The 26,077-nt window shown below is 40.0% G+C and overlaps 1 protein-coding gene across 6 annotated transcripts in view; it reads right to left on the bottom strand.

The window, feature by feature from the left end:
• Positions 1-26,077, bottom strand: part of PATJ (PATJ crumbs cell polarity complex component) — a 138,924-nt gene that overhangs the window by 104,885 nt on the left and 7,962 nt on the right. For 5 of the 6 annotated variants that reach the window (XR_005627700.1, XM_039711657.1, XM_039711659.1 and 2 more), the window contains exons 5-17: positions 24,668-24,807; positions 22,692-22,884; positions 20,866-20,994; positions 19,058-19,270; positions 16,274-16,376; positions 15,408-15,496; positions 14,018-14,156; positions 13,605-13,739; positions 9,183-9,259; positions 6,807-6,863; positions 5,268-5,402; positions 1,461-1,625; positions 544-672 (exon numbers count right to left, since the gene is read on the bottom strand). Coding sequence is in view for 5 of the 6 variants with exons in the window: in XM_039711657.1 (XP_039567591.1) it covers positions 544-672; positions 1,461-1,625; positions 5,268-5,402; positions 6,807-6,863; positions 9,183-9,259; positions 13,605-13,739; positions 14,018-14,156; positions 15,408-15,496; positions 16,274-16,376; positions 19,058-19,270; positions 20,866-20,994; positions 22,692-22,884; positions 24,668-24,807 (1,704 nt within the window). In the remaining variant the exon portion in view is untranslated. The remainder of the gene's footprint in view (positions 1-543; positions 673-1,460; positions 1,626-5,267; positions 5,403-6,806; positions 6,864-9,182; positions 9,260-13,604; positions 13,740-14,017; positions 14,157-15,407; positions 15,497-16,273; positions 16,377-19,057; positions 19,271-20,865; positions 20,995-22,691; positions 22,885-24,667; positions 24,808-26,077) is intronic. The other variant, XM_039711660.1, reaches the window with a different exon arrangement.

Below are 26,077 nucleotides of genomic sequence, written 5' to 3'. Positions count from 1 at the left end.
ATATATCATGTTGACTGGAAACATGAAGAACATTTCATTCTGACTACAGATTTTGAGAGTTTCTACATATTTAATTGAAGACAGGGTTTCCGAAAGAAGGATTCATTAATTTTAGCAGCATTTCCCTACAACTTAAGGCTTGTCTGTTAATTTCTAAGGAGTTTAACAATTAAGAATATAATAATCTCCAACTAATACCCAAGAACCATCACTTACCACTCTCACAGCTGAAAAGCCGTTCTAAGTTAGAACAAAATACAACCAAAAAAAAACCAACCTTGCCCAACATTTAGTCATTAAACTCAGAGTTATGGGGTGCAGCTTGATTAAAGATTTTGCACTTTATCATGTCCAATAATCAGAGATTTAGAACACTCCATACTTTACAGAGTTGGCCCCAAAATACATTGCTTTTCCCTACAGTTCCTAGGCCCAAGTGTCAAGTCCATTACTCAGTAATCAACATCACAAAACATTCTAAGGCACCGTGCAACACAAGGTATCAAAGGGATTTCTACTGTTTAGTTATACAGGAAAATATACCTGATAGTCCAAAATGCTGAATCCTAAACCATTTCTGTCTTTCTCCAGCTCAATAACCTTCACATCAGGAGACCATAATGCCAATTCCCCTTCCTCCTCCTCAGGATTAAAGTCTTCCTCGGGTTTCACCTGGAAAAGAAAAGTTCTGGTTCAAATACCATTCTCTCAGTTCTTTACAAACACTATTATTTCAATATTTTGATTATTAATGGTGCATACATGCCCTAAAACGTGACCTTTTATGGAATTAAAACTTCACTGAGCATTATGAATAGAGTTTTCTCCAGCCTGCTGCCTTGAGTACTCCCCTGGGCACGGGCCTACATGTTTTGAGCATCAGAGCCCAACCTGGCACACAAATACCTGTGTATTAGTCTAATTAATTGTTAGAATATTACTAACCTGTTACACGTTGATGAACTTCAGCTGTCCCATTAGATGCATAAAGGAAAAATAAACAGCATAAAAGATTTAACCACAGACAGCTAACAGAAAGGCCAGGCAATCAGAAAAGATAAGAAGCCAAGCTGTAAATACTTTTGCAAACAGGAGCAACCACAAGTGTCAGGCTTTACTTTGAGACTTCAAAGCTCCTGCGACAGAAAGAAACTTCTAAGTTTCGATTTTTATTTTTTTTTTCTCCCTCAGTTCTATAAAAACCTACTCAGAACACGGAAGCAATCAGCTAATGGTGGCAAGGACGTGATTTAGTGTAACTCAGAGCTCTCACTCACCTATTAAGTGTGGGGATGATGAATGGGATGTGCAGTCAGCAAAGCGGCGCGGTGATTTACCCACCTTGTCTTCCCAGGACAATGAACTTCCTCCAGACCAACCCGTGTAAACCCAGAAACACGGGGATTTTTCCACAAAATTTACCGTCCTTTTGCACACGTTGGGGACAGGAGAAGTGTTACCTTCTGCTCTGCAGGGGACACTGCCACGGGGGGCTCGTCCACCCAGGACTTGGTGCCGTCGCCGAAGAGCCGCCGGCAGCACACCAGGGTGAACGGGGGTGGCACCTCCTTCAGGAAGGTGACAGCCTCACGCCGGGATCTTCCATACAGCTGCACCCCGTTGACCTGCACAATGGGGCCACACAAAGTTTGATTTTTTTTTTTTGGTGTTTTTTTGGGGTTTTTTTTGTTTTCGCGTACATTTTTCCCCACCCGAGCCTGAAAGTCTGATCTGATTTTACCTGGGGGTTCTGGCACAGCTTGCATGATTTTATTAACATATGCTTCTGAAGAATACATACATTACTGTAAAACTTCATCTCCAAGATCTTGTGACTACTGACTGCTGCATCATCTCTCTAGCTTCCCCTAACTTCTTTTCTGCTCATCGCTTTTCCAAGCCTAAACCTTTCCTAGAATTCTTATTTCTTTCTCACCTGTTTCTTTGTTGGGGATCTTTTTTCAGTGTTACGTTTGTGTGTTTGTAATTAAAAAGATAAAAAATTTAATTTTTCCACAATATTTTAAGCAAACACAGGTTCTGGGGTTTGATCAAAAAGCTGAAGTCAGAACTATCACAACTAGTTTAAAGGTTTGGGTCAATGACCAAATTTTTGGTCAAAACCATCAATCATTAAGGTGTTTTCTAACCTAACGATTCTCTGATTCTAACTTTGCCAGTTTAAAATGTGACAAAATAACAAAAAGTGATTCAAACTATAACAGATCCTACAGAAAACAGGTGAGAATGTTTGTACAGTCAGAAAGCAACCAATTACAGTAAGCAATTAAGCAGAAAGGCCTGACGAGGGTCGAAGCCTACCATACCATAAACCCAAGATTGTGAGTGATAACAGATCCTTGTTAATGGATGTCCTAAATCACAGACTTTGAAAAAGAAAAAAAAAGAGATAGATTAGACAGATAGATAGATAGAGAGAGAGAGAGACAGACAGATAATAGTGCTTTAAAAATAGGATCCTGCAGTTGGATTTTTTTTTTTGTAAGAGATAGATTAGACAGATAGATAGATAGATAGATAGATAGAGAGACAGATAATAGTGCTTTAAAAATGGGATCCTGCAGTTGGATTTTTTTTTTTTTTTGTAGCTGTCCCACCCATGGCAATGCCCAAGGCCAGGCTGGACAGGGCTTGGAGCAATCTGGGATAGTGGAAGGTTTTCCAGGGGTGGAACTTGATGGGCTTTAATGTCCCTTCTAAACCCAAACCATTCTGTCATTCTGTGATTCTATTTCTGCAGGAAAACAAAGAGGGATTCATCCTCTTTTACATGTTTTATAATCTTTATATCCTTTTTACCTATTTTATAACTTTTATATCCCACGGGTTCCTCTGTGCACTGCAGGGTGTCCCTAAATAAGAGGACAGCAGGTGTCATAAATCACCTGTGTTAGCCAGCACTGCAGCCCCAAAAGAGCAGGGCTTTAACCCAGTAACTGCTGTGGACTCAATCCCAACACTTCATGTTGTCCAGAGATTTCTTTTAGGCTGCCTCAAGTCCCTGTCTCAACCAAATGTCCACAGTGCTGGAGTGCAGCCATGGGTTTGGGAACCCAGCACCTCATCCAAGCCACTCCACAGCAAGTGGGGATAACTGAGGATTACCTTCAGCCCTTCCCTCCATGCCCACACTGCAAAGGAACCCACACATGACCCAAGAAATCAGCATGGAAACGTTCACCAGACATGGACACACCTTTGCACAGGTGCACTTGAGGCAGAGCCTCTCCACAAACCTCCCGGATCTCCCTTCAATCTTATTCAAGGCTCCACAGCAATCCCACTTTAGCCAACATCTGCTTCCTGACCACTTCTATTTTTTCCCCCCACTTTGTGCTTTTTGCAGTGTAAATATAGTTTGGGCTTCTGGGAAACACAGAGCTCCTCTCACTCTCTACATCCCAGCCAAGCAGGAAAATTGAGAGTGGTGGAACTGGCCCCCACCAGGGCAAGACAAACTGCCCTGGGCTTCTTCTGCAAGAATTACAGCAAGTGCTGAGCTATCAGCCTCGTCCATTAGTTAATTATTTAAGCAGAAGGATCCACACGTAAGGATTTTTTAATGCTTGGAGAGTGGCAGCGTGGTGGAAAGCTCCCAGCACTTCTCAGCATCCCGTGATGGATGGGGAAGAGCTGCTGAGCACCCCCCAGCAGACCTGGGGACTCCCATTTCTCCTCCTGCAGCTGCCAGAAATCAGCCTCTGAGCAGGCAAGGTGCCCTACACCCACCCATTCAGCACATCAGCCAGGCAGCCCTCAAACAGCAGGGAAATGCTACAACAAAAGGGCACAAAAAAGCAATTTACTCCTGAAAAAGAACACAGTGGAATTAGCTGAAATGAAGGGCAGGGGAGGGGTATGGTGCTGTCTGTCATAATTCAAACACATCATTAAAAATAATCAACATTCAAACTCACTGTATATTGAAAAAAAAAAAAAAATCCTTGCTGATCATATTTCAATCCCAAATGTATCAGGCCCAGGTAAGGCTGCTTGTTTGGGGAATGGGGCTCTCACTTTTTCCACTGCAAACCCCTATTTAAAGGGATTTATAACTTGGCTGCAAAAACACAGTCTGGGCTAAACCTGGCACTTGCAGCTTTAGCCCCGGAGCACATTTTTATTTTGTTGGGGTTTTTTCCCCCAACTACAGAGCAGCAAAAAATTTACACTCACTAGGTCTGGGCATACCTGTGAACTTAATTCTGAGTACAGAGTAATACATAAAACTGTTAAATATGCACAATTAAAGTTTCCTGAGTTACTCTACAGCACTGCATTATTGCTTTTTCTATAAATTTTTTTGTTTAGTGGCCAAGCAACTTAAATGACACTTCCAGCATTCCATTAATCCCTTCCTTCAGGAATCAAGGTTTCCTCCATTAAGCAATAAGAAAATGTTTTAGGTCTTAGTGATACCAGTATGAATGTTTGATGTTAGGGGGTGAAGAAGTAAAAGCAGAATAGCTGTACACCTAACAAATCAATCTTTCAGAATGCCTAATTCTGTTTCCATTAAATGTTCTTTGCATCCACTAAAAAAAGGCTCCAATATCAAAATATTCCACAAGGAGTAAGCATGCAATTAGAAATTAATGTCTCTTCACTAGCAGGCTGATATACCAATGGACACATGTATACACACACACAGACACAAATAGGAATTATTTTAATTTTATCAAATCATTATTTTTCATGAGAAAATAGGTCTGGTGTGACTCTGATAACACCAAAGCTGCCCCAATACCTCTTTACACACATTTAAACAAACTGATGTCTTTGCTCATACACACAAATATCTTTCAACACTCCACAAAAAAGTTTTATTGTGTAACTGAAACCACTGTTCCTAAGACTGCTGTAAATGTTTTAGGGGTGACAAATATTCAGAAAGATTATCCACCACAAAAGCTAAATTGTGCAAAAGACTGAGCCACAGGACTACAAATAATTCAACACAAATATTATCTCTGCCTTTGTAACTCTTGATGCTCATGTTAAAACATTTCAGAAAAATACCCATGAAGTCACTGAGAGGTCACAAGAATTTGACATTTTCTCCATAAATGTGGAAGGGAACAGTGAAGAAAATGAATGTGAATTCCAAAGCACAACTCTGCTTTCACAACTAATCTGCAATGATTCTATTGCATACAAGCAGCCAAGCTAGAACTGAAGAGAAGAATTTTAAGAAGGCCAAAAAAAGAGGAAATAGATAATTTTTATTTTCTGTTTTATTTTTTTACCTCCAGAAGTTCATCCTCCAGTTGCAGAAGACCAAGTGCTGCAGCTGGGCCATCTGCAGCAATGGATGATATATAATGATGTCCATCAAAAGTGTCCAGCTCAACTCCTAATCTCAGAGTGTGGATGGGCAACAGCTGCCAAAAGATAAAGATAAATATGTATTTAAGTCTAAATCTTTATCTACCAGGATAAAAACAGATTTAGGATTCAGTAGCTCACCAAATGGAACCAAACCCACAGGAAGATGATTAAATGTTCACAGTGACCTCACCTGTGCTACAGCACAAGTGTCTATAACTTTTCTTTACAAACTGTTTGCACAAATAAAAACAACCAGTCTTATCCCTGGGGGGAAAGGCAATTTGAACTGTATTCTCAAATAATTAATGGGAAAAATACAGAGAGAAGTACCAACCCAAAAGGTGAGCTGACAGAAAATCACAGAATGGTTTGGGTTGGAAGGGACCTTAAACATCATCCAGTTCCAAGACCTCTTCCATGAGAAGGGAAACAACATTTAAATAACTAGAAATAAATAAAGGAATAAAAAAAAGTTCCATAATTGCCCTAAAATCTCACCACAAGATCAGCTGTCTTACTCCTTTGGGAGCTACACTACTTCGAAGCACAAAAAATATCCACGAAGTGTCCTCTGTAAGCGGTTACTAAAACTGACATCCTTTTTTCTGCAAGGGGAGATCACTGATTTTGTGTCAGCCTTTTCCCACTGGGACTCCCTAATTTGGATTTTTTCTCTAGGGAAACTCCAACCCTCAGTGCCTTAAGTCTGCTAATATCAGGAAAAGTAGAATAAGGGTGTCCAGAAAAGGCAGAAGAAATCATGGCAACCTGGGGAGAAGAGATGATCAGCAGTGGCTGCTCCCTCAGTTTGGACATATTCTGGCTTTTTATTACTGGAGTTCAAACACTGACTGATTGTCCTGCTTCCCAAATTATTCTGGATGTTCAAATAAAAGGAGCAATCCACTGATCCACAGCATTCCTTCAGAGCATGCCTGATTCATGACTTTATGGCCCTTCCCCACTGAGGTGTCCCCACAAATATATAAATGCATCACCTCAAAAAATCTCTCTTCTACAATATTAACACAGGTATCTTGAAAATCTCCTGGAAGTGAAATTAATTTAAGATCTGACAACTGAAATGAATTACACATCCCTTTGCCTGAGCCAGGATCACTACAGCAAAATCCTCTGTGGGACAAAAAAGTTGTTCAGCAGAGCTTCAACCTCTGCTCCATTCTGTGTAATTAAATACCCCAAAATTAAGGGTTTGAGGGTGGGTTTTTTTTGTTGTTTGGGCATTTGGTAATGAACTGTTAAAAGGTTCATTTTCCTGTGCTATGAAAAGGTATTGGATCAGTCCAGGAGATAAGCAGAATATTGGCAGCCTTTTTTTGGAAAATACAGAGCCACAAAACCACTGAATTCCTGAACCACATCTGGAATTGTGTCTTGCCCTCCCAGGATTACTCTGCCAACATACACCAGGAAGGAAACCACCATGTAAGCCTTACCTTTGAGTACTTCTGGAGCTCTGAATCGTCTTTAAAGGGCATATCCACATTCACAACCTAAAAATTGGACATCAGAACACTTTTCAACAGTGGGACAATAAAGACTTTACCAGAACGATGAAATTCTGGCTAAAAAACCTCAACTCATGAGCAAAATAAACCGTACTTAAACAATGTCACATTGATGCAAAATAATTTTAAACAAATGTTAGAAAAATCTTTCAGGCACAGAACATTTACAAGTAGGAATGTGGTGATTATGCACCATTAGCAGACTCCAATATTATCCTATTCCCGGAGCCCAAATGCCAATTTTAGTCAAGTTCAGTAATCCTGTGTAAGCACAAAATGCCATTATGTTTGACACAAATACCCACACGGACTTGCCAGTCAGAATTTGAAAGTATGACAGCTTAAGTTGTTACCTCAGGCTATAGTGCAGCCATCTCCATCCAGACTAACCCACCAACTTCTGGCTTGAAATATATAACTTTAATTACCAGATGGGAATGCAAAGTGGGTTATTTAAACCAGGGACAGGAAATCCTTTCGGTGTCTTTTTTAAAGATTAATAAAATAACTCTGCTCACCACCAGTTTTCTTGTTTTGTCCCTTCTTAACATAACAGATTTATCTGTAATATTAGAAGGTTATTTACTTCAATTTTAAATGTAATTAAGACAAAATCATAGAATGGTTTGGGTTGGAAGAGACCTTAAAGATCATTTAGTTCCAATCTACGGCCCAGGGTTGGAATCTGGGACACTGAAGTTGATTGTTTAAAGGAAAGCTACACTGGGACCTGAAAAAACCAATCAGGAAACTTTTCTTTGAAAACTTCTAGTTTAATAAAGATTAGACTTTTCTTTTTGATAATTTTAAACAGTGCTCATAGCATGTTGCTTTGCAGTACTCAGGGTGCTTTTTCCTGACAGACTGAACCCATTTCATGTCCATGTAACTAAGTGGATTTATGACTGGCAGCTCCTCAGCCTGACACCACACAGTCCCTGCTCAGGAACCTCAGCTCCTTCCACTGGCACCAAGAAGGACCAGAAGCCACCAGGGCCACCAACCCCTCTATTAAAGCACTATTTCCTCCCAAGGTAAATACTCCTGAGAGAACCCTGCAGGCACCTTTGGGGTGAGTTCAGGGGGCTGAACTGTGATGGTGTGACACAGTGATGGGGTGTCACATTGCTCCTGAACACAGCAGGGAGGCACAGGCAACCAGAAGCAGAAAATGACTTTCAGAATGGGATGCCAGGGGAGAGCTCCCTTCTATCATTCAAGAGGCCCCATGGTTAACATTTCCACCGCTGACATTTCACCGGCGGCGGCTGAAGGAGGATTTGGAATGGTTGGATTCACCAGCTAAGCAGGATTTCATCCTCTGTGGGAAGTGTGATAGTGCTCAGGGAGGTAATATCAGCCCCTGGAAATGTAAGGGTGGGAATAGCAAGCAACTGAAGTGGGCAGCCAAACAGATTTATTGCATCATGTACATAATCTCACACGAGCTCCAGATCTTAAAGGAGTGCTAATGGAAAGAGGGGAAGCGAGTTTCTCAAGGCAATTCTTAAAGCTACTCTAAATCTCCCAGCGAGTGACTGGAACGATGGCTACTCCAAGTAGTAAAAATAAGTGTCTCTAAATCAACTGGACAAGCATTGCAAAGACAAACAGGGCATTTTCTTGGTGGTGGTGAGAATTTTTTAAGGCTTTGGGAAGAACGCTGTCCCGAGTCTTTTATCTGTACTAGCTGGCTCACCCAGCACTGAAAAGCACAAGGGAATTACAATTTCCATCAACTCCTCGTGACAATTCATCAAAACAATCTTTTGCTAGGCAATTATTTAATACGAAGTGAAGAAATATCTACTAGACACTGGCACCACAAAGTTACACTATTGAGAATTACTTTGTATTTTCCCAGCACGTTTGAAAATCATTCTTTCATTCTTCAGATAAAATGGTAAGATTCTTCTGAAAACGGGAGCTCTATCCTGAGCCCTTTTTTTATTCAGTGCCCAGAAAAACAAATAGATCATGAATGAAATAATAAAAATGCCATATATTTTAAGTGGCTCCTATGATGCAGATTTAACAGGACAGCTGATTTCCTTAAATCACTGTTCCTGTCTCGTATTGTGTAACAATAGTATCTATATAAACAGAATAAAATAAAAGGGCAGCAAATCCCCCAACTCATTATAACATACATTTCAGCCCTGATGTTACAGGAAAGAAAATCTGATGTTACTGATCTGTTCCAAACAGTGAACTGTTCTATAAACAGCCTGTGATGCTAAGCTCACAGATCTGCAATTTAAAGAAATAACATTCATGAATGTAGTTTATTGAAATAAAACATACCATAACTTCGTATTCTGGTCCCAGCAGGTTTTCCCATTTGGATTTTAGCTCATGTGCTGGAAGGAGTGGGACTCTTCCTAAGTATGAAAGTGAATATTAAATTTACAAGCATATTGTACATCCAGAAGTACATTTACTTCTAATACTCCAATAAAAATTCAGTGTAAATAAAAGATTAGAGGGAATAATCCCCAAAAGGGAAGTGCATTAAGCTGAGTCTATCAAACAGCACAAATCAAAAACGTCTTTCTTAGGAAAACAATGCAAAATGTCAGCTCCTGTAAAAGTGTGATTTATTCAGCTGAGAGGCAGAAGAGGTGATGCTTGGTGATGAGATGCGAGTTCTGTACCATGCAGTACTGTAAATAAATCATTCTTTCAGGCTGCAAAACAAATTTCACACAACTTCATCATTTGTTGCCGCAAAAACGCTTCCCACTCCAGGGAAACATCATCTCCCACCCAAATGAGCCCCCTTAAGAAGGAAAACACCTGACAAGATATTGCTGTTATCGAGGGGCTGTGTCAGCACAATGCAGGCACAGACTTTATTTATACATTTGGCAGGTATAAAGCCTTGTCTGCTTTAATTAGGCCAGTAAGTAACATGAGCTTTAATATAAGCTCCAGTTCTAAACCAGTCTTCCGTGGGAACTTGGCTATCTTGACATTTATATCTTTTCAGCTTTCTTACTTATGCAACCAAGGCAGTTGGTTACAGTCCTGTAAGACAATTTGACAGAGCTAGACAGCAGAAAATGACTGGCTGCCCTGTGTTTGACCTCAGCCAGAAGCTCAGCTCACATATAAAGTTCCAAGCTGGAGCAATGTGTAACTGGTAAGAATCAAGCTCTACAGCAAATTCCATCCAGCAGCGACAGCAGCAGCATCTGGGGGCTGAATTACCAAAAACTAGGGTTGTTTTTTTTTTCCCCCTTGAATGGCTTCAGTAGTTTGTCAGATGTCTAGACAAGGCACAGACCACTCAGTGCTGCTGCTGCATCACCCTGAAATTCAGAATGAAAAGCACAAGTTCAGGTTCTGCACAAAACCAGTGAGTAAAATACCTGGGGAGGGGGGATTGTGAGGACATCACGAGGAGCTCAGAGCCCACCAAGAGCAAAGCCCTGCACAAATGGCATTGTCAGGCTGCCTCTGCTTTCAGCACCTTCGCAGACTGCAGAGATAAAGCTCTGCAATACAATCCTCATTACACACTTCTGTAACTTTGAAGTTTTCCACTCAATAAAAACAAAGATTGGAGTTTAATTCTATGACAGCAGCCCACCCCTGCTCTCTCTAGCTCGCTTTTAGCCATGCCAGACAGGCAAATTCTGTCTGATCTGCCCTGAGAAACCACACTGCTCAGAGCCCAGCAACTGAGGTGTCACTTAGAAATATCCAGAGGATTTTCAACCTGCAGGCTCAAGCAGACACAGATATCTGAGAATTCCAGCAATCCTGATAGCGATTTTCTGCTAAAACAACACCCCACCAAGATTAAAAACTTGGGATTGTAAATACAGCCCACAGTTGTCTCTAAATAAATTGTCTCCTTAAAAAATAATGGGAATACCAATTGTCCTGAAATTCTCAACTGCTAGTTTAAGTTTTTTAACTTCACTGGAAATTAAAGTTTCGAATGTGTAACTTATGATTAAGCACAGGCTCATCACTGTCTTCACTTGTGAACTGTATCAAAACCAGAACACCAGTGCATTCTTCTGCTCCTTCCATCTGCAGAGAAACAGAGGGGCAGAAATTCCTGAGTCTCTTTTTCTGCTATTACAGAGTTACAACAGTGTGAACACACAGGACCTAAGCACCTGAAATCCACTGTGCAGCCAAATATAGATTTCAAGGTTCACCAGGAGTAATGAATTTCAGGGTCAAGCTCAAAGTTCAGTTCAGCAACCGTAAGCTGTGTTCAGCTGGCTGAATACAGATTTTTTTGTCACTTCCAAAACACATTACCAAAATCTACAAGTTGTTCAGAGCAGGTGCTGATGCACGTCTCCATTTGAAGTTTTCCCCTTTCTTTCTTTCAAATACACTTTGAAGTCTCAGCTTGTGACTTCCTTACAACTGTGGAAATGTGGGCTGAAGGGATTTGGATTGAATATATTCAATTCCAGTGGCATCACTCAATTCCCTTACAATGTTCCTTTTTCCCCCCAACAGCTTTTTCCACATGGCAGCTAATAGGAAATTTCTTTCTAGTCTCTCATCCAGCTGAATTCCTCATGACCTAACATATGTACCATGTCTTCTATAATGTGCAAGGCCTCAGAAATGAAAACACTTCCAGGGACAGCTTTCATTAGCAACAACTTTTCAGCATATTTAGCCTGTCCTTCTGCCTGCGCTTCCAGGCAGTTTTTCATTTCTAATTAGCAAGCATAAAGCAGAAACCACAAATCTATTGTAAAAATCATCTTTTCTGGTCAAAATTGTCAGCTTCTTCAAAGCTGGTATCTTTTTTTTTCTCGCTGCTTCCTCCTGCTCTCACAAAGTTACTACACAAGGCTGCTCTTCATTAAAGCCCTTCCTTTACCTGCCCTACTGCTGGGGCTTTTTCCCCAGACATCTCTCAAGCTCCCCACTCCCAGCATTGTCCCTCTGGGCTCTGAGTCCTCCTGCAAGGCAGGATGGAGCAGTTCTGCCCAGCCTGCAGGCTTGCAGAGGCTGCAGCTGTTAAATTCATTGCCTGCACTCTGCTAGCTCCGAGTTTCAGTCCTCGTGCACATTGCAGCCCAAGCCCTGCTGCCTTTGTACCAGAACTGCTTAAGCGTGGCTTTGCCTGGCCAGAATTAGTATTTAATACCTCCCCAGGAAACGATTTAATAAGAATTTCACACAACTGGACTTAAAGGGAAGTCATACACGTTTTATAAAACATACCTTTTACATTAAACTTCTAAAAGCATTTCCAGAGTTTAGTCAGAGCCTTAAATTAGCAGTATTTACTTTAGCACCATTATAATGAAGTGCCCATCACCACATCCAAAATAAGCACCTATCTTTGGAATTCAAACTTGGCCATTAAATTCTGTTCCAAGGTGAAATCTCATACATCGTATTTCTGCAGGAGTAAAATATGCATACAAGTCCCACAGTAAAAAAAACCAAAACTGGGTAAGTGACACAGGACAGACAAAGTGCTGCTCTTTTCCAGCCTCTGTCATAGCAAAACAATGCTTTGAGAACCTCAACTCTCAGCTACTCAACCACCTCTGTTCTGCCTTCCTATTTCTGGGAACATGCAAAAGTCACAACAAAGGATGTCTGGTTACAAGGCTTGGACAGAAAAGTAAAACAGAATGGAATATAGGAACTGCTACATTTCTCTCGTTTCCAGGTTGTCTTTAATACTGACAGATCTTCAACAATCACAGCAGAATTGCTATTCATTGACAGCCGTAATTTAGAATGCTCTATTACATCTACATGTCTTAGAAACTACAAGGCATAAGGATAATTTATGCTGACTTTAACACAAGCTGTATAAATTCACCCAGAATTCCTGTAGAGGAGCCCAGAAATCTGTGGGGGAAATGAAGGTTCTGGAAAGACCTCCAGCCTTGGTTCCAAAGTCAGCTAAAACCCAGAGCAGCCCATGCCTTTGTGACCTCCCCTGTGCCTGAATGCCATTTGTTAAAAAAATGCATTTTCTGAACTCCAGCTATTGGGTCTTTACACCCAAGACATGAGTTCTGATGAGGTTACTGCAGTGCCAAGAGAGGAAACTGCAGCACGTTCAGAGATGATGGAAACCAGAAGAATATTATGAAAATACTCTGCAGGAGTCTTAAGATGTGTCAGGGCAAGAAGATCACAGAATCACTAAGTAAGGAAAAGATCTCTCAGATTATTGAGTCCAGCCATGAAGGTGGGTGTGACTGAGGTAACACTGAGCAGGAAATAAATATGAATTCCCTGGCAGGGCCCTGGCAGCAGTGGAGGAAGATAAATAAAGTCTCTCCCAGGAGAAAACTGCACACCTCAGGTCATCAGTGCAGGACCAGGACCACAAAGAGGAATCAGTGAGCTGGAGGCTTTGAGCTCTCCAGAGTTAATGAGAGTCACTCCTGACCACCAAAAGAGCTGCACCTCCACTGACTGTAGCCTTAAAAAATCCCTCCCCAGACAAAGGGGACCACTGCTGCCTGGAAAAGGGCAAATTTTTTGCAAGAAAGAAGACCCAGAGAATTAAAAACCCTGAGATATCTCAGAACCCATTCTCAGCAGACCTGTGGACTGTGGAAAGAGCTGGTCAGATCCAAGAGGCAGAGCTTTCCTTCAGAAAGCATTGCAGGGCAAAAGCTAAAGATGTTTTAAGCCAACCCATCAGTGCTGAAAATGGATTAAAGATGGTAGATTTTAACCAGACCCAGAAGAGGCACTGCAAGGTACCCCATCTACCTGCTTGATGCAGACTCTGCTGCTTTTCATTGTGAAGATTATCCTTCTGCTCTTGCCTTCCCTCATTCTTAGTGGCCACACTAATTTCAGGCCCTACAGCTCCAGGGGACACAAAGATTGGAACAGTTGGCTGCACTGTAAAAACAGATTAAAAAACCCCAAATCATATGCTGCAAAATAAAGGACGTAGTAACACCACCTCACTAATTCCTTCTCTTTTTTTTTGATTTTGCACTGAATTTTCCTGAATCTCTCACTTTAGTTTCTCTCCATTCCTCCTTTAAGCATCTTCAATTTCTACACTGCACCATTAAAAAACCTGAGGATCATGTGGTATCCACTCCTGAACTGTTAAATGAGGTAACTGTAAATTGAGTGAAAAATAAAATCAGTTGCTAGAAAAAGAGAATTACCTCTCCCTGAAGGTGTTTCTGAGGAAATGGCAAAGGAAGGTTTCCTTCTAAGCAAGGTGAGACGTACAGTCTGCCCCGTGTTTCGCAGTGCCTCCACCACTTCTTGGTTGGTAAAGCCCTGTATGTTGATTCCATCAACCTAAAACAAGAAAATTGTAGCAAATAACAGTAATTGTGCTGCGTTCTCAGGCTATGCTGTGGAGTATCACAGCCTGTAAGCAACAGCCACGTTATTTAGTGCAGGAATTACAGGGTTATTCTCCCAAGACAGCAATATTTGCAAAACAATCTCATTAAATCTGTTACATTTCACTGATGAGAATTTATTTCCAAAATGCATTTTAAAAGGAAACACAACAGTAATTTCTTCTTTCTGTTTTCATGGGGACAACCACAAAACAGAATTTACTAATCTGATACAAGTATGCACAGATTTTTCTTTTTTTTTTTTTTGCTTACCAAAACCAGCTTGACAAGGACTGTGGGTGAAGGTTCCAAGCAGAGTATCCAACCTGGAACTCTGTTCAGTTCATTATCACTGCTGGTTTTCTCATGGATTTCTAACATGCCCCACACAAGCCTCTACAAACAACTGTTTGTATAATCCACCCTAAACAGCCCAATTCTTACATTATCAGATATTTTAATTTACACCCAAAATACTCTGTTGACCTCACTGTCAGATCATGCACCAACAGGGCCTTTCCTGCAGATGAAAGGTTATATTAATTTTTGCTCTCACAGAGGAGAAGCTGACTTTGGAAGGTCTGGCATGGCATGCATTTTTAAAGTAATTTAAAATCATATCTCTATAAATATTATCTCTTAAAACAAAAAGACTGTGGAATTCATTCCTGCTTGTGCTGTGAATGCAAAATTGGCTATTATTCAATTCACTGTTATTCAATGGTTTTTCCATTTTTCTCCACATAAAGCTTGGGCTTTTAAACCTAAATTGTGACCATTACCATTTTGATTGTATCCACTCTCCAGAGCCATTAAGGAACACAAACAATGTGCCACATCTTGCAGAATCTTAACAATCCTCGAGTCCCATTCAATTCAAGTAGAAGTTAATGCTGCTCATCTTTACTGCAGGCCAAAAGCCAAGATTCTCCACTCTGAAACACTTTAATCCAAATGCTTGCCTCTTTCACAGTTAACTACTATTTACTATTTCTTTGAATATAAAATAATACTTTAACCACAGCAAGCCAAAGCTCATTTCTGTCACAAGTCTACCTAAACAAACACGAACCTCCAAATTATTTCTTCTGCAAAGCAGAGGAGGTTTAATTAATTTTAGAAAGTCTTTACTATGTTGTTCTTTTAACAGAGATGTGAAATGTATTAGCTCTACAGCAATATATAAGCAGAGTATTGTACTTACAGCAACAATTTTGTCATGAACGTGAATTTGGCCATTGTGGTCAGCAGCACTCCCAGGAATTATACTTTTCACAAAAATCCCTGAAGGTTCTGTTGGGGAGGGAGGAGAAATAAGTCACTGCATTAACCTAATTTGCTTCTTTTCTTATTAAGATTTTTAATTCCAGCCTTTTTCACACACTTCCTTCTGCCCATAAAGTGATGATTCTGTAAACCATCACCATCTGCACGTTACCACTCCCACAGCCTGACACAAAACTGAGATCTCTGGTGGAAAAAAAACCCAGCACTGACACAACCACCTGTACACTGACCTCAAATATTTTCCTTAAAATGGCTCACAAAAGGCCACCTCCTCCATGGATTCATCCTTGTGCTTACCCAGGCTTTAAACCACAATCACTTAAATCCATGCTGCGTTTGATTTCAATAGGACTAACTAAGCTAAAAGTAAAGTATGTGCTTAAGGACTTTGATCAGGACTTCAATCATCTTACAGCTAAAGAATTTAGTACTTTAAATCTTAATGAAAAAGGATTTTTCTTTAAAAAAAAAGAAAAGAGAAGAGAAACATGGAAATCAGAAAAGCTGTCCTTTGTCATGTTTGCAGTTTGATTATTAAGTCTAACTCCCAATGAGAAAAAGGAAATGAAAACAAAGAACAAAAATAAACAAAAAAACAACCCTGCAACACTAACACTTCCCTTTCACAAACTCCCACTAAATATGAGATGATGATCTGTAATTCCAGTGAATTTCATGTCTCCATATCCTAACACAGGTAGGAGCCATTCATTTTCCCCATGGTCAGTAAAGGGCATTTGAGAAGCCCCTGTCCAACATTTTCCTAAATCCTGAACAACTCACCTAAATCACATGTGCCAGCATATCCAACAATTGTTATTCCCAGGCTTTGCCCATTCTTTTTTATAAGTTCAACATCATAGGTGTCAAAAAAGTTGTCATTATCCTATAAATAAAGCACAAGACAATGTGTAAAAAAATTCTCATGATTTCCCAGTGCTATTACAATACTGCAGGTTAATTAAGAGCTTCAGAAGTGAGAAGTGATTTTGTTTAAATGCAATGTAAATTCATTTGTGAAGTCCCTACAGAGCTGGCCCTGGGATGTCTGTGCAACTCTCCTCTGAGCAGTAAAAATCAGAACTGCAAGGCAAGAGTTCAAACAGGGAACAGTAAAGACACTGGTGAGACCAAAAGAGAAAAACAATCAAGCACATAAATCTGGGATTGCAAGGGATAAATTGAAATACATAGAGTTGTTTTCTTTCTGTAATCAGATACAGAGCAATGAGATCAAAAAGAAGATGATGAGAGTAAGGTCTGTTAAAGTGATGAAATCAAGAGGGATCCTGTCACTGCCAACAGCAAAAAAAAAGGACTGGGAAAATGGAAAACATTTCATAAGGGAGTGAAAAAAGAGAAGTTCAATCAAATGCTTGCCAAGCATCAGCTTTGGAAGGACCAGAGCTGCAGCCATACAAACTGAACGATTATTCCACTTCTCAATGGAAGGAAATCGATGGGCACTGTCTCCTTATCACACACACCTCCCTCCACCAGCAAAGTCATTAAGCTCATTAAATGCCTTCCAACTCCCTTGCTCCATAAGAGGCTGATGGAGATGAAGATAAGTTTGGATGCTGTCACTTATCTACAGTAAACAAGCCCACAGCAGCACCTGGAATGGAGCTGTGGCCTTGAGAGCCCGGCTGTTTCCATAATCAAAAAGCTCCTCAGAGTCAGTGCTCTGGCTACAAACATTTCTCTCCAAGTGACACTCCTGCTAGGATGCAAAATAATTGAAATGAAGTCCAGAAAAATCAGAGTGCAAAGTCCTAAATACAGTCAGCACAAGCAGGCTGCACACTGCTGTGACTGTCTTGGGCAGTACAGATAATAAGATTGTTTTCTTGTGCCCACACACAGAAGGAGTTTCAGTTATTCTCTACCACAGGAAATTCAAAGAAAATTAAGCATTAATATAAAACTGAAAATAACTAACTGCCTATTAAAAATGTCTTTCTGCTGGTTTGCAAAAAAGAGAAAAGGAAAATATTTTCCACTTCAAAGCTCACAGCTAGTGAAAATACTCAGAAACCAGAGAAAAACTAGATTATAGGGATAAGTTCCATTATGAATCTGACACAAATTGAGCAGTGGATCATTGAAATCATCACTAAATTAATAAATACATTCAGATTAACAACTAATCTTCCCTTTTCAATTTTTTTCCTGGCACCAGGAAGAGGAGTTTCTTCAGATCTACACATGAAGGCACTATTTAGTTCAGTAAATTATTTTTCCCCCTCTAAACTGCATAGCAGGAACATGAAGGACACTGAAAAGACACTGAGAAGGAATCACATTTTAGAAAGGCTGCAGCATTTACAGTGCTCAGGGCTGATCAGTGGCAACAGGAAGAGAGAAAAACAGTATTTTGTAGAGGAAACAAAACTAGAACCACTGAAAAAAAAAATTTATTTTGCCCCTAATATGGGCCCTGGAAAATATGATCCAGTCAGGAAAGAAGGGCCTCATAACAATGCTGATTCCCTTGCAGAGCCTCTTGTCAAATATTGGACAAGCCCAGTGTCCAGACTCCAGCCTTAGGGATGCAGATCTGCCCTCCCATCTCCTGGACACTGCATTTCCTGCTGCACTGATCCCTCCTGGGGAACCCCGGGGGGGAAAGGAGCTCGAGAACGACCCAAAATCCTTGACTGGGACAGACACAGCATTTTCCCAGGGGTGTAAAACACAAAGCTGCCTTTGCCCAGTGAGCAAAGGGGTGAGGTTGGAGCAAACTGACTTCTACTCTGACCTTTAAAAAACAGTGCTTCAAAAACAAAACAAAACAAAAAAAATCAAAAAAACAACCCAGCTCTCTTCACTCATATTCAAGAAAAAACAAGAAAGAAAAGGCTACTCAGATTCTACACCTAAATCTAAGCAGCACAGTAGTAGCAGATGGTACACAAGCACAGCTTTGTTTATGTTTCGAGACCTACTGTACACTTAGTGTAGCATTTGTTGATTTTAATTACTCAAAACTGAAAAGAATGACTTCAAAAACAAGAGACTTTGATATGACCATGATAAGATTTGCTAAAACAAGTTTCAAAATTTTTAGATATATTTCCTATCACAGGCAGTAGCGTAGACTATGAAAACATTACACTTATGTTTCATAAAAAGATGATTGTGCTGAATAATTCTGGTGTGGCCGTGGCTCTCTGGATTTCAGACTTAGGGAAATTCAGAGTCCAGTTTTAAATCCACTTACAAATGATTGATTAGGAAAAATGTAACGAGCTAAGAAGAAGAACTAAAAGTACCACTTATCGATAATGTTTATGGTCTTGGTAATTAAATCAGCCACTCTGAAATAAATTCTGTAAAGCTGGTCATTCCAATCCCAAGATTATAGGTATTAATAAGATAGAGGAAAAGGGGGAAAATTATAGAAGGCAGGGCTGTAATAATGACCACTTAAACACAAGCATATATCTGGAAACTCAAGAGAGGAGAAGCACTTTAGGGCTCAAGAACTCTCTGTTCTCTCCTTCCTTTCTGATCACAAGCCACAAACACACTTAAAAATGTCCCAAGGAAGCAGCAGGTACTCACATTTCCATTTGCAAGGGAAGGTAATGTGCTGACTGGCCAGCTCAGGGGAGCTGGTGGAGCCTCCATGAATTCACACTTGGGGTCCCTTGCCACGATCATCCTGACGGAATTCCCACAGTTCCTCAGCACCTGGGCAACCTGCTCACTGCTCATCCCTTGCACGTTGGTCCCTCCAATCTGCAAGATGTGGTCTCCTGTCTGCAGCCTCCCGTCCTTCAAACGCAAATAAAATGGCAAAAAGTGTTTCCAGTCCATCCAGAAAGTATCTGTTCCATCACAAAACTGAAACTGTGTAGGGGCATCTTCATGGCCATGAGAACCGATGTGAGAAAATAAAAATTACCACCACGGCAACATTTTAAATAACTCAAGGACTCGTTTGCACAGTTATGTGCTGTTTTTCCCACTGTTTTGCTCATTTAGGAGAAAACAGGCAGCAACAATGTTTTATAATCTCACAGATTGTTGTGTGTTCTGTTGCACAGAATATTCCTCATCAGGTAGGAGTTACAATATTAAGCACAGCATTTTGTTTAGGAGTTTTTACAGAGTTCTTCCCTCATGCTTCTATATTAGCCTGGCAATTCTTTTTCTCATGTGACCAGCTCCAAATTCAGTGAGCAAATCCACTGAAGGTAACAAGACTCCACACGATCCATTTTTTACCTGATAATGATGATTCATGACCTACATCATGATTCCCATCACAAGCAGGAACTTCTAGCACCAAATTCTCAGCTGGTATTGATCAGCACAGCTCCACCACCTTTGGTGCACTGATTTATACAGCAATCACAGAGTTCTTCCCAGGCCCAACTCAAACTCATTTACAAACTCATCCAATTTTAACATGTACATGCCTCATTATTTCACATGTTCTTAATGATCTCTCATTCAGCTGAGAATGATGTGGTGAGTTCTTAGCTTACATGCTTCATTGGTAGCCAAAACACTTTATTCCTTACAGCAAAACAGGTGCTAGACAAAAATTAAAATATACTCATTTATACACGGCAGGTTCAGAGGGAGACAGCTGAGAAAAAGCCAACATTTTCCAGTAAAGCTCTCCAAATTCCCAGCTTTTATTCCATCCTGTACTAGAGGGAGTACTTTTGCCTCTCTCTTTTGTCTGCAGGGGTTCTGGTCCTCAGATATTTTAACTTATCAGGACCAAATTTGCTTGAAAGATCTGAATCTGTTTTGTTACTGCAAGTGTTCTGGTCCTGAGATGCAGCAACACTCAGCACTGAGTCTGTAAAACAGAGGTGCAAACTGTGCCTGGGCAACTTCAAAAGGCTTTGCACCAAACCTAAGTGTCTCCTTGAACTGCTCAGGCTGCAAGGCAGGGATCAAACCCCCCTCCACTGAAACACACTGAAAATAGGAATTTGTCAATCTCTAAACTCAATCTTGCATTGCAGTGACTTTGGGAGGGAAGATTTTCTTGCCTGACAATTCGCTTGGAGAGTTTGACCCCATGGGTGTTGCAAAATGTGCCAAATTCTACAGAGTATTTGTCCTGCCCCAGACAGGCCGAAAATACCAAATATCAGGCAACTTTTCAGAATTTTTGCTTGTTCAACAATGTTACAAAAACCAAATCTGGTCTGAGGAACAACTTAATTTATATCAGGTGCTGACTTTTTCCTCAATCTTACCTTCAAGATTTATTTATTTATAAAGCACGTGTTGGCATTCAGACTTTGATGCTTCCTTTTGTTTAAGTATATTAGTTTATTTTAAGACTGTCAAAAGCGGTTAATTATACTTTGCAATCAAACAAGAAGTGACATAATATAACAAATTACCCGATCTGCTAATCCCCCAGGAACAATTGTTCTTACAACCACTCCACTCGACTTTCCTCCTACAATTCCAAAGCCTAATCCTGAACCATCGTTAATCAGCTCAACGTCTTCAACGTGGCCCCAGTGAATCTGCAATTAATAAAAACAGGAGATTTTAATTTCGGACCATCATTAGTTTCTCACTTTCACGTGCAGCAGGAAGGAGGAGAATCAATCAGAGCAATTTTCTGTCTCCACCCCACATGCTGGAGATCTGTGGGATTTTGTTCGCTCAGCTCCATTTCCTCATAAACACGCAGTGGGATTTCTCATCTGTTTTTAAACACACATTTCTGTCCTCCGCTCTCAGGGTAACGGGATACTAGGGAAAAATTGACTAAGAAAAAGCAATTTTAAGGTTTTCCTGCCAAAATGAAAAGCATCCTTTTAGTTTTTCATAAACCCAGAGTACTGCAAACAAGAGGGAAAAACAGAGGCAAGGAGCTTGCACTGGCCCAGTTTTCACTCAGCCTTGCCCAAATTCTTATTTCTGTTATTTCACTTACACACTCTGAACACCCCCATTCAGCACTGAATTAATAGCACAGCACAATATTCTGCCATACTGGATTGGAAGCAAATTTCTAAGCTACACTCTACCATGACCTTATGTTCTACAAGACAGTCTGAAAATAACAAAGCTGTTAAGCAACCCAAACCCAGCCAATGTTTCTGTCAGATTAATATCTCATACAGGCCCAAATGGAGCAAAGTAGGCAGATTTAAGTCTTCTGCGAATAAAGGATTTATTAGCATACTGAAAATCTTTGCCAAAGCCAGTTAAATATCATAAAAGAAGTTTAAAGACCCCCTGCAGAGATATATATTTGTATTTTATTTTGTTAGTCTGCTCAGTGCAGATCTTTCAATGAAAAAGCAGTTAAATTTTAATTCTTTAAAATTTTCAGTGCAATAAACAATATTGATTATCCACTAAAACCTTCAGATTTCACTACCTCTGTAATAATCATGAGGGAAATAATTGCTAAGAATAAGAAAAAAACACTGCTTTTTCACAGATTTTCATCAGAATCTACTAGCATAATAAATTCAGATTCGAATATTGCAATTCCTGGATTTAGGTGTGCAGTTTGTCCGAATTCAGGGAAGCTACCTGGACCATATGGGTGGAACACAGATGGAAGTCCAGCCCTGGCTTATTACATGTCCCAGTGACAAGCTCTCCTTTGTCACAAAAACAAAAGGCTTCCCAATCACTGAAATTTGCAGATGGAAAAACAAAAAACACCAAAAACCAAGCTGATAAACAAACAGGGACTGAGAGGTTCTTTAACAGATAAATTGTGTTTGTTTTTTAAAACAGAGACAAGGCTTTTTGGTGTGAGCAGTGCCAGTTCAAATTGGTTGGGCTGTTCCAAGCAGTGCTCATGGCAGGTTATGTTTACTCTCTTTTAAGAGGTAATCAGAGCATCTTTAATTGCTGAGCACAAGTAGGTTTCAGCTGGGTATTGTCATAAAATGCTTCATCCAGCCTGTGCTGAACAGACCCTGCTGATAAGAATATGGTGATCTACTAAAGCTTCTGCTATCCCACCAAAACCCAGGATCTGTTTTATAACAACTCCACCACGCAGCTTTGCAGTGGAAGCTCTGTGCTTACTGCACGGTGAGCCTAAATGAAATGTCATCACATATAAAATCTGATTAAAGGAAAAAACCCCTCTATGTAAAACTTGCTAACACAAACACTTCAGAGCCACGGGGAAAAAAAAAAACCAACCCAGCCCAGCTCAAAATCTGATTTTGACAGTATTACAACAACTCACAGTCTCAGGTGGATTTACATCACTTAATAAGGCAGTTCTGCTGTTCCCTTGAAGTGGCTCCCGAGCCACCACCAGATGCAGGGATCCTGTGGATTGCTGGAGGAGGGCAATGGCGTGCTGATGGGAAATGTTCTGATCCAATGGCGTGCAATTAATGGCCAGTATGTGGTCATTTTCCCTCAGTCTTTGATCCCTTAACAAAACATTGAAAGCAATTTTTTTAATGCAGCACAGTGACTTCACATCAGGCTCCTGTAACTGAAATGTGAACAGGGAAAACAGGCAGTTGTGCAGGGTTAAATGTTTATGTGCTTTAAAAATCTGCTTATTAGGGTGCCTTCACCAGCTCACACACTCCATTCCATCCACACTGCTCCAAACTGCCCAGCCACATTTTGCTCCAGCTTTGTCACGGTACAGAAATTTGTTCACTTCTTTACTTTGCTTCTAGGCAAAATTTAATTGCAATTCCCTTACACTTTCTTGTTTATATTGAACTACTAAGCAGAAAGAAGTATTTTTGTAGTTACACAATGAACTAGGAACTATTCTTCATTATGTTTAGCACTACACAATGCCATCTCTAAGAACCCACAACTCAGGCTTTGATGCTGTTTTGTATCACTATTTACTCTAAAGATTGATGTGCTGCATATTTGTATTTTACTTAAAATTTATAGTATCAAGCTTCAGACGTGAAACTTTCCTGGAGCAACACGCAGTTCAGTTGCTACCTTGAGATAATATAAATTTCACAGTTAATTCACCCCAGTGATGAATTTAGATTTGTGACAAGAGAGAAACCATCACTCATCTCCTTTGTTAAATATTCATTCTGAGCACGAGACCAAACTGTTACATAGACAGACACTGCCTTCAAAGCTCTGTAGGAATCCAAAAAAGTCTCCAGGAGATCTTGTCTCAGAAGCAAAATGGGAAGCATGCTGGGGAAATTTATAAACTCCGAAACAATATAACTGCACATCTTAACTAAGGCATTTAAGACTTCCCTTTTATCGTGCCATGTTTAAGATGTTTCCCAGAAATCACTTTCTTCGAGCACTAACCATATTTCAGATTCTCTCATCAAAGAAAGTGAGCAGCAGGTCATCAAATCCTAAAGTGAGATATTCACCCTCCTTTGACATCCGGATCAGTCCATCTGTCTCCACTTTGAAAGAGCCTTAATATGCTTTTCTTTAAGTGTTCTCTGGTGTGTTCTCTGCGGGCCCATCGCCATTATCATTCCAACCTCTCCCCACTCTTTTTGTCATCCTGTGTTGGCACTTCCTGACATGTGTTATTTAAAAAGTGACACCAGTGACTTGAAATCTAGACACGTTTTTTTCTTGAGACATAATTCCAAGCACTGCGTTTGTCTCATGCCAACTCTTGTGGTTTTACAATCGCGTTTTATTTTTAAAGGATTGCTCTGTCTTTTGTTGTTGGGTGAAAACCCACAGACAATACAGGAAGAAACTGCCTGAAGCCTCGATTCTATGATGACATCTGTGCAGGGATCTGTTGGGAGGAGTGGATCTAAGTTTACACAGGAAACAAACACTAAAACCAACTATAAATAGGGCATTGTCAGAGGCACATAAATAAAGGAAAAAAAAATCTTTCAGGGACACAATGCATAAAAATTAAAACGGAATCTAATTTTATTTTCTTTGTATTCTTTTCTGAGTTTACTTTTGTTTTTTTAATCAGGACTCAAGATTCTCTAAAGTGAGTCATGATTTCTGGAAATTCCATTTATGAATGGCTCGGATATTTAAAACTCATCTGAAAACCTGATCCTCAAAACATGAGTCCCTTTCAGCTGAAAAGCCAGAATTCAAGATACCACCACCAAAATATCCCACCAGATAACCCAGACAAACATGTTATTCTGATTGAGTTTTCAACGTGAAGGTCACGACTTTTCCCTCCACGGAAAATACAATTTTCCAACACAGTTATGAAGATCTCACCTGTCAGCTATGCTTCCTGGCTGGACTTCCTTGACAAAGATACCAACTTCTCCCAGGCTGGGATTTTTAAGGGCAACCACACTAAATCCCAGGCCTCCAACAGAAGGTTTATCAATCGTTATTGATTCTATTTGTCTTCCCTAATAAAACAGAAGATAAAATGATTTACTAATTTTCAATGCAACAGAATGAGTTAGTTGAAAATTTATGAACACTGGGAGAATTATTCTCCTCCTAAGACTAAACAAAGGCAAAATACTGAATATGTTATTTCTATAAAAGCTCCTCCATTTATTATTTTTAATATGGCAATGTATTGGATATGCAAGCACTCTGAGGTTCTGAAACCTCAGGGAATTTAAGAGCTGCTTTCACACTTCATTCACATTATGAGATGAATTCCAAACTGGATGAAAACTATGAACGAAGTGCTGTCTAGAGCAATATATTTGGGATTTCTGGAAATGCTGTACAGCTAAACTAAATTACTTGTCTTTTGGCTCCCTTTGCTTTTAATGCTGATTTTTAGGTGTGCATTCAAAAGACTGTAGCTTTTAAATAAAGAAATTAATTTCCTCCCCCTCCCTGCAGCTTCACACTTAATGCTAAAAAAAGTTTGCTTTTGCAACTGCCTGTTTTTTAGTAGTAATACAAAATTGCTGGGGTTGTTTACTGGGAAATATTACTGGGAGAATGCACTGCTATCACAGCTCTTTTATTCCAAATAATGTGCAGCCTTTACTGCTAAATCTTATCTCTGATGAGTTAATGACACACTAATGAGAAGAGTAATGCTCAAAATATTACAGCTACATTAAGGTAGTCAATTAGCAACAGTTACTTAATATAGAAAGGCATGACTAAGCAATTAAATTAGTGGTTCAAAATAACACAGAACAATACATTTGTGGTATAAATGGCAATCCCACGTGGGTGGATGTCTGCACCTGCACAAATTCTTAGGGAATTTGGAACATCTGCATCTGCCTGGCAAAGTTAAGACATACTAAATAAAGAGTTAAATAAAATATAACATGCTATTTTTTTAAATCCTTTGCACTGTTCAAAAAGTTGGTAGATTTCCAATTTAAAATGTATTTGATAAACAAGTGGCTCCATCAAAACAACTTTCTGCTGAAATTGTTCATTTTCAATTAAGTGTCATCAAATACCAAAATGTTTTCTGGCAGCTGAAACCTCCTTACTACACTGGTGTGTTTGGTAGAAAGTAAAACAGAAAATTGGCAATGGAAGTTAAAAAAAACAAAACAAGCCACCAAGCCACTTCCTATTGCTGACATTATCTTCCAGAGGGAAAAGCTCTCAACACTTCTACTCTCTCCTGGTCAGGAGGCACCACCCTTCCAGCCACACAACAAAAAAAGCAGTGTGGAACGCTCCAAAATGAAA

The sequence above is a fragment of the Passer montanus genome, unplaced genomic scaffold (assembly GCF_014805655.1).
Source record: "Passer montanus isolate IOZ18808 unplaced genomic scaffold, ASM1480565v1 scaffold25, whole genome shotgun sequence".
In the NCBI taxonomy this organism is placed as follows: Eukaryota; Metazoa; Chordata; class Aves; order Passeriformes; family Passeridae; genus Passer; species Passer montanus.
The sequence above is the reverse complement of the archived record's forward strand: the minus strand, read 5'-3'. Positions and strand labels throughout refer to the sequence as shown.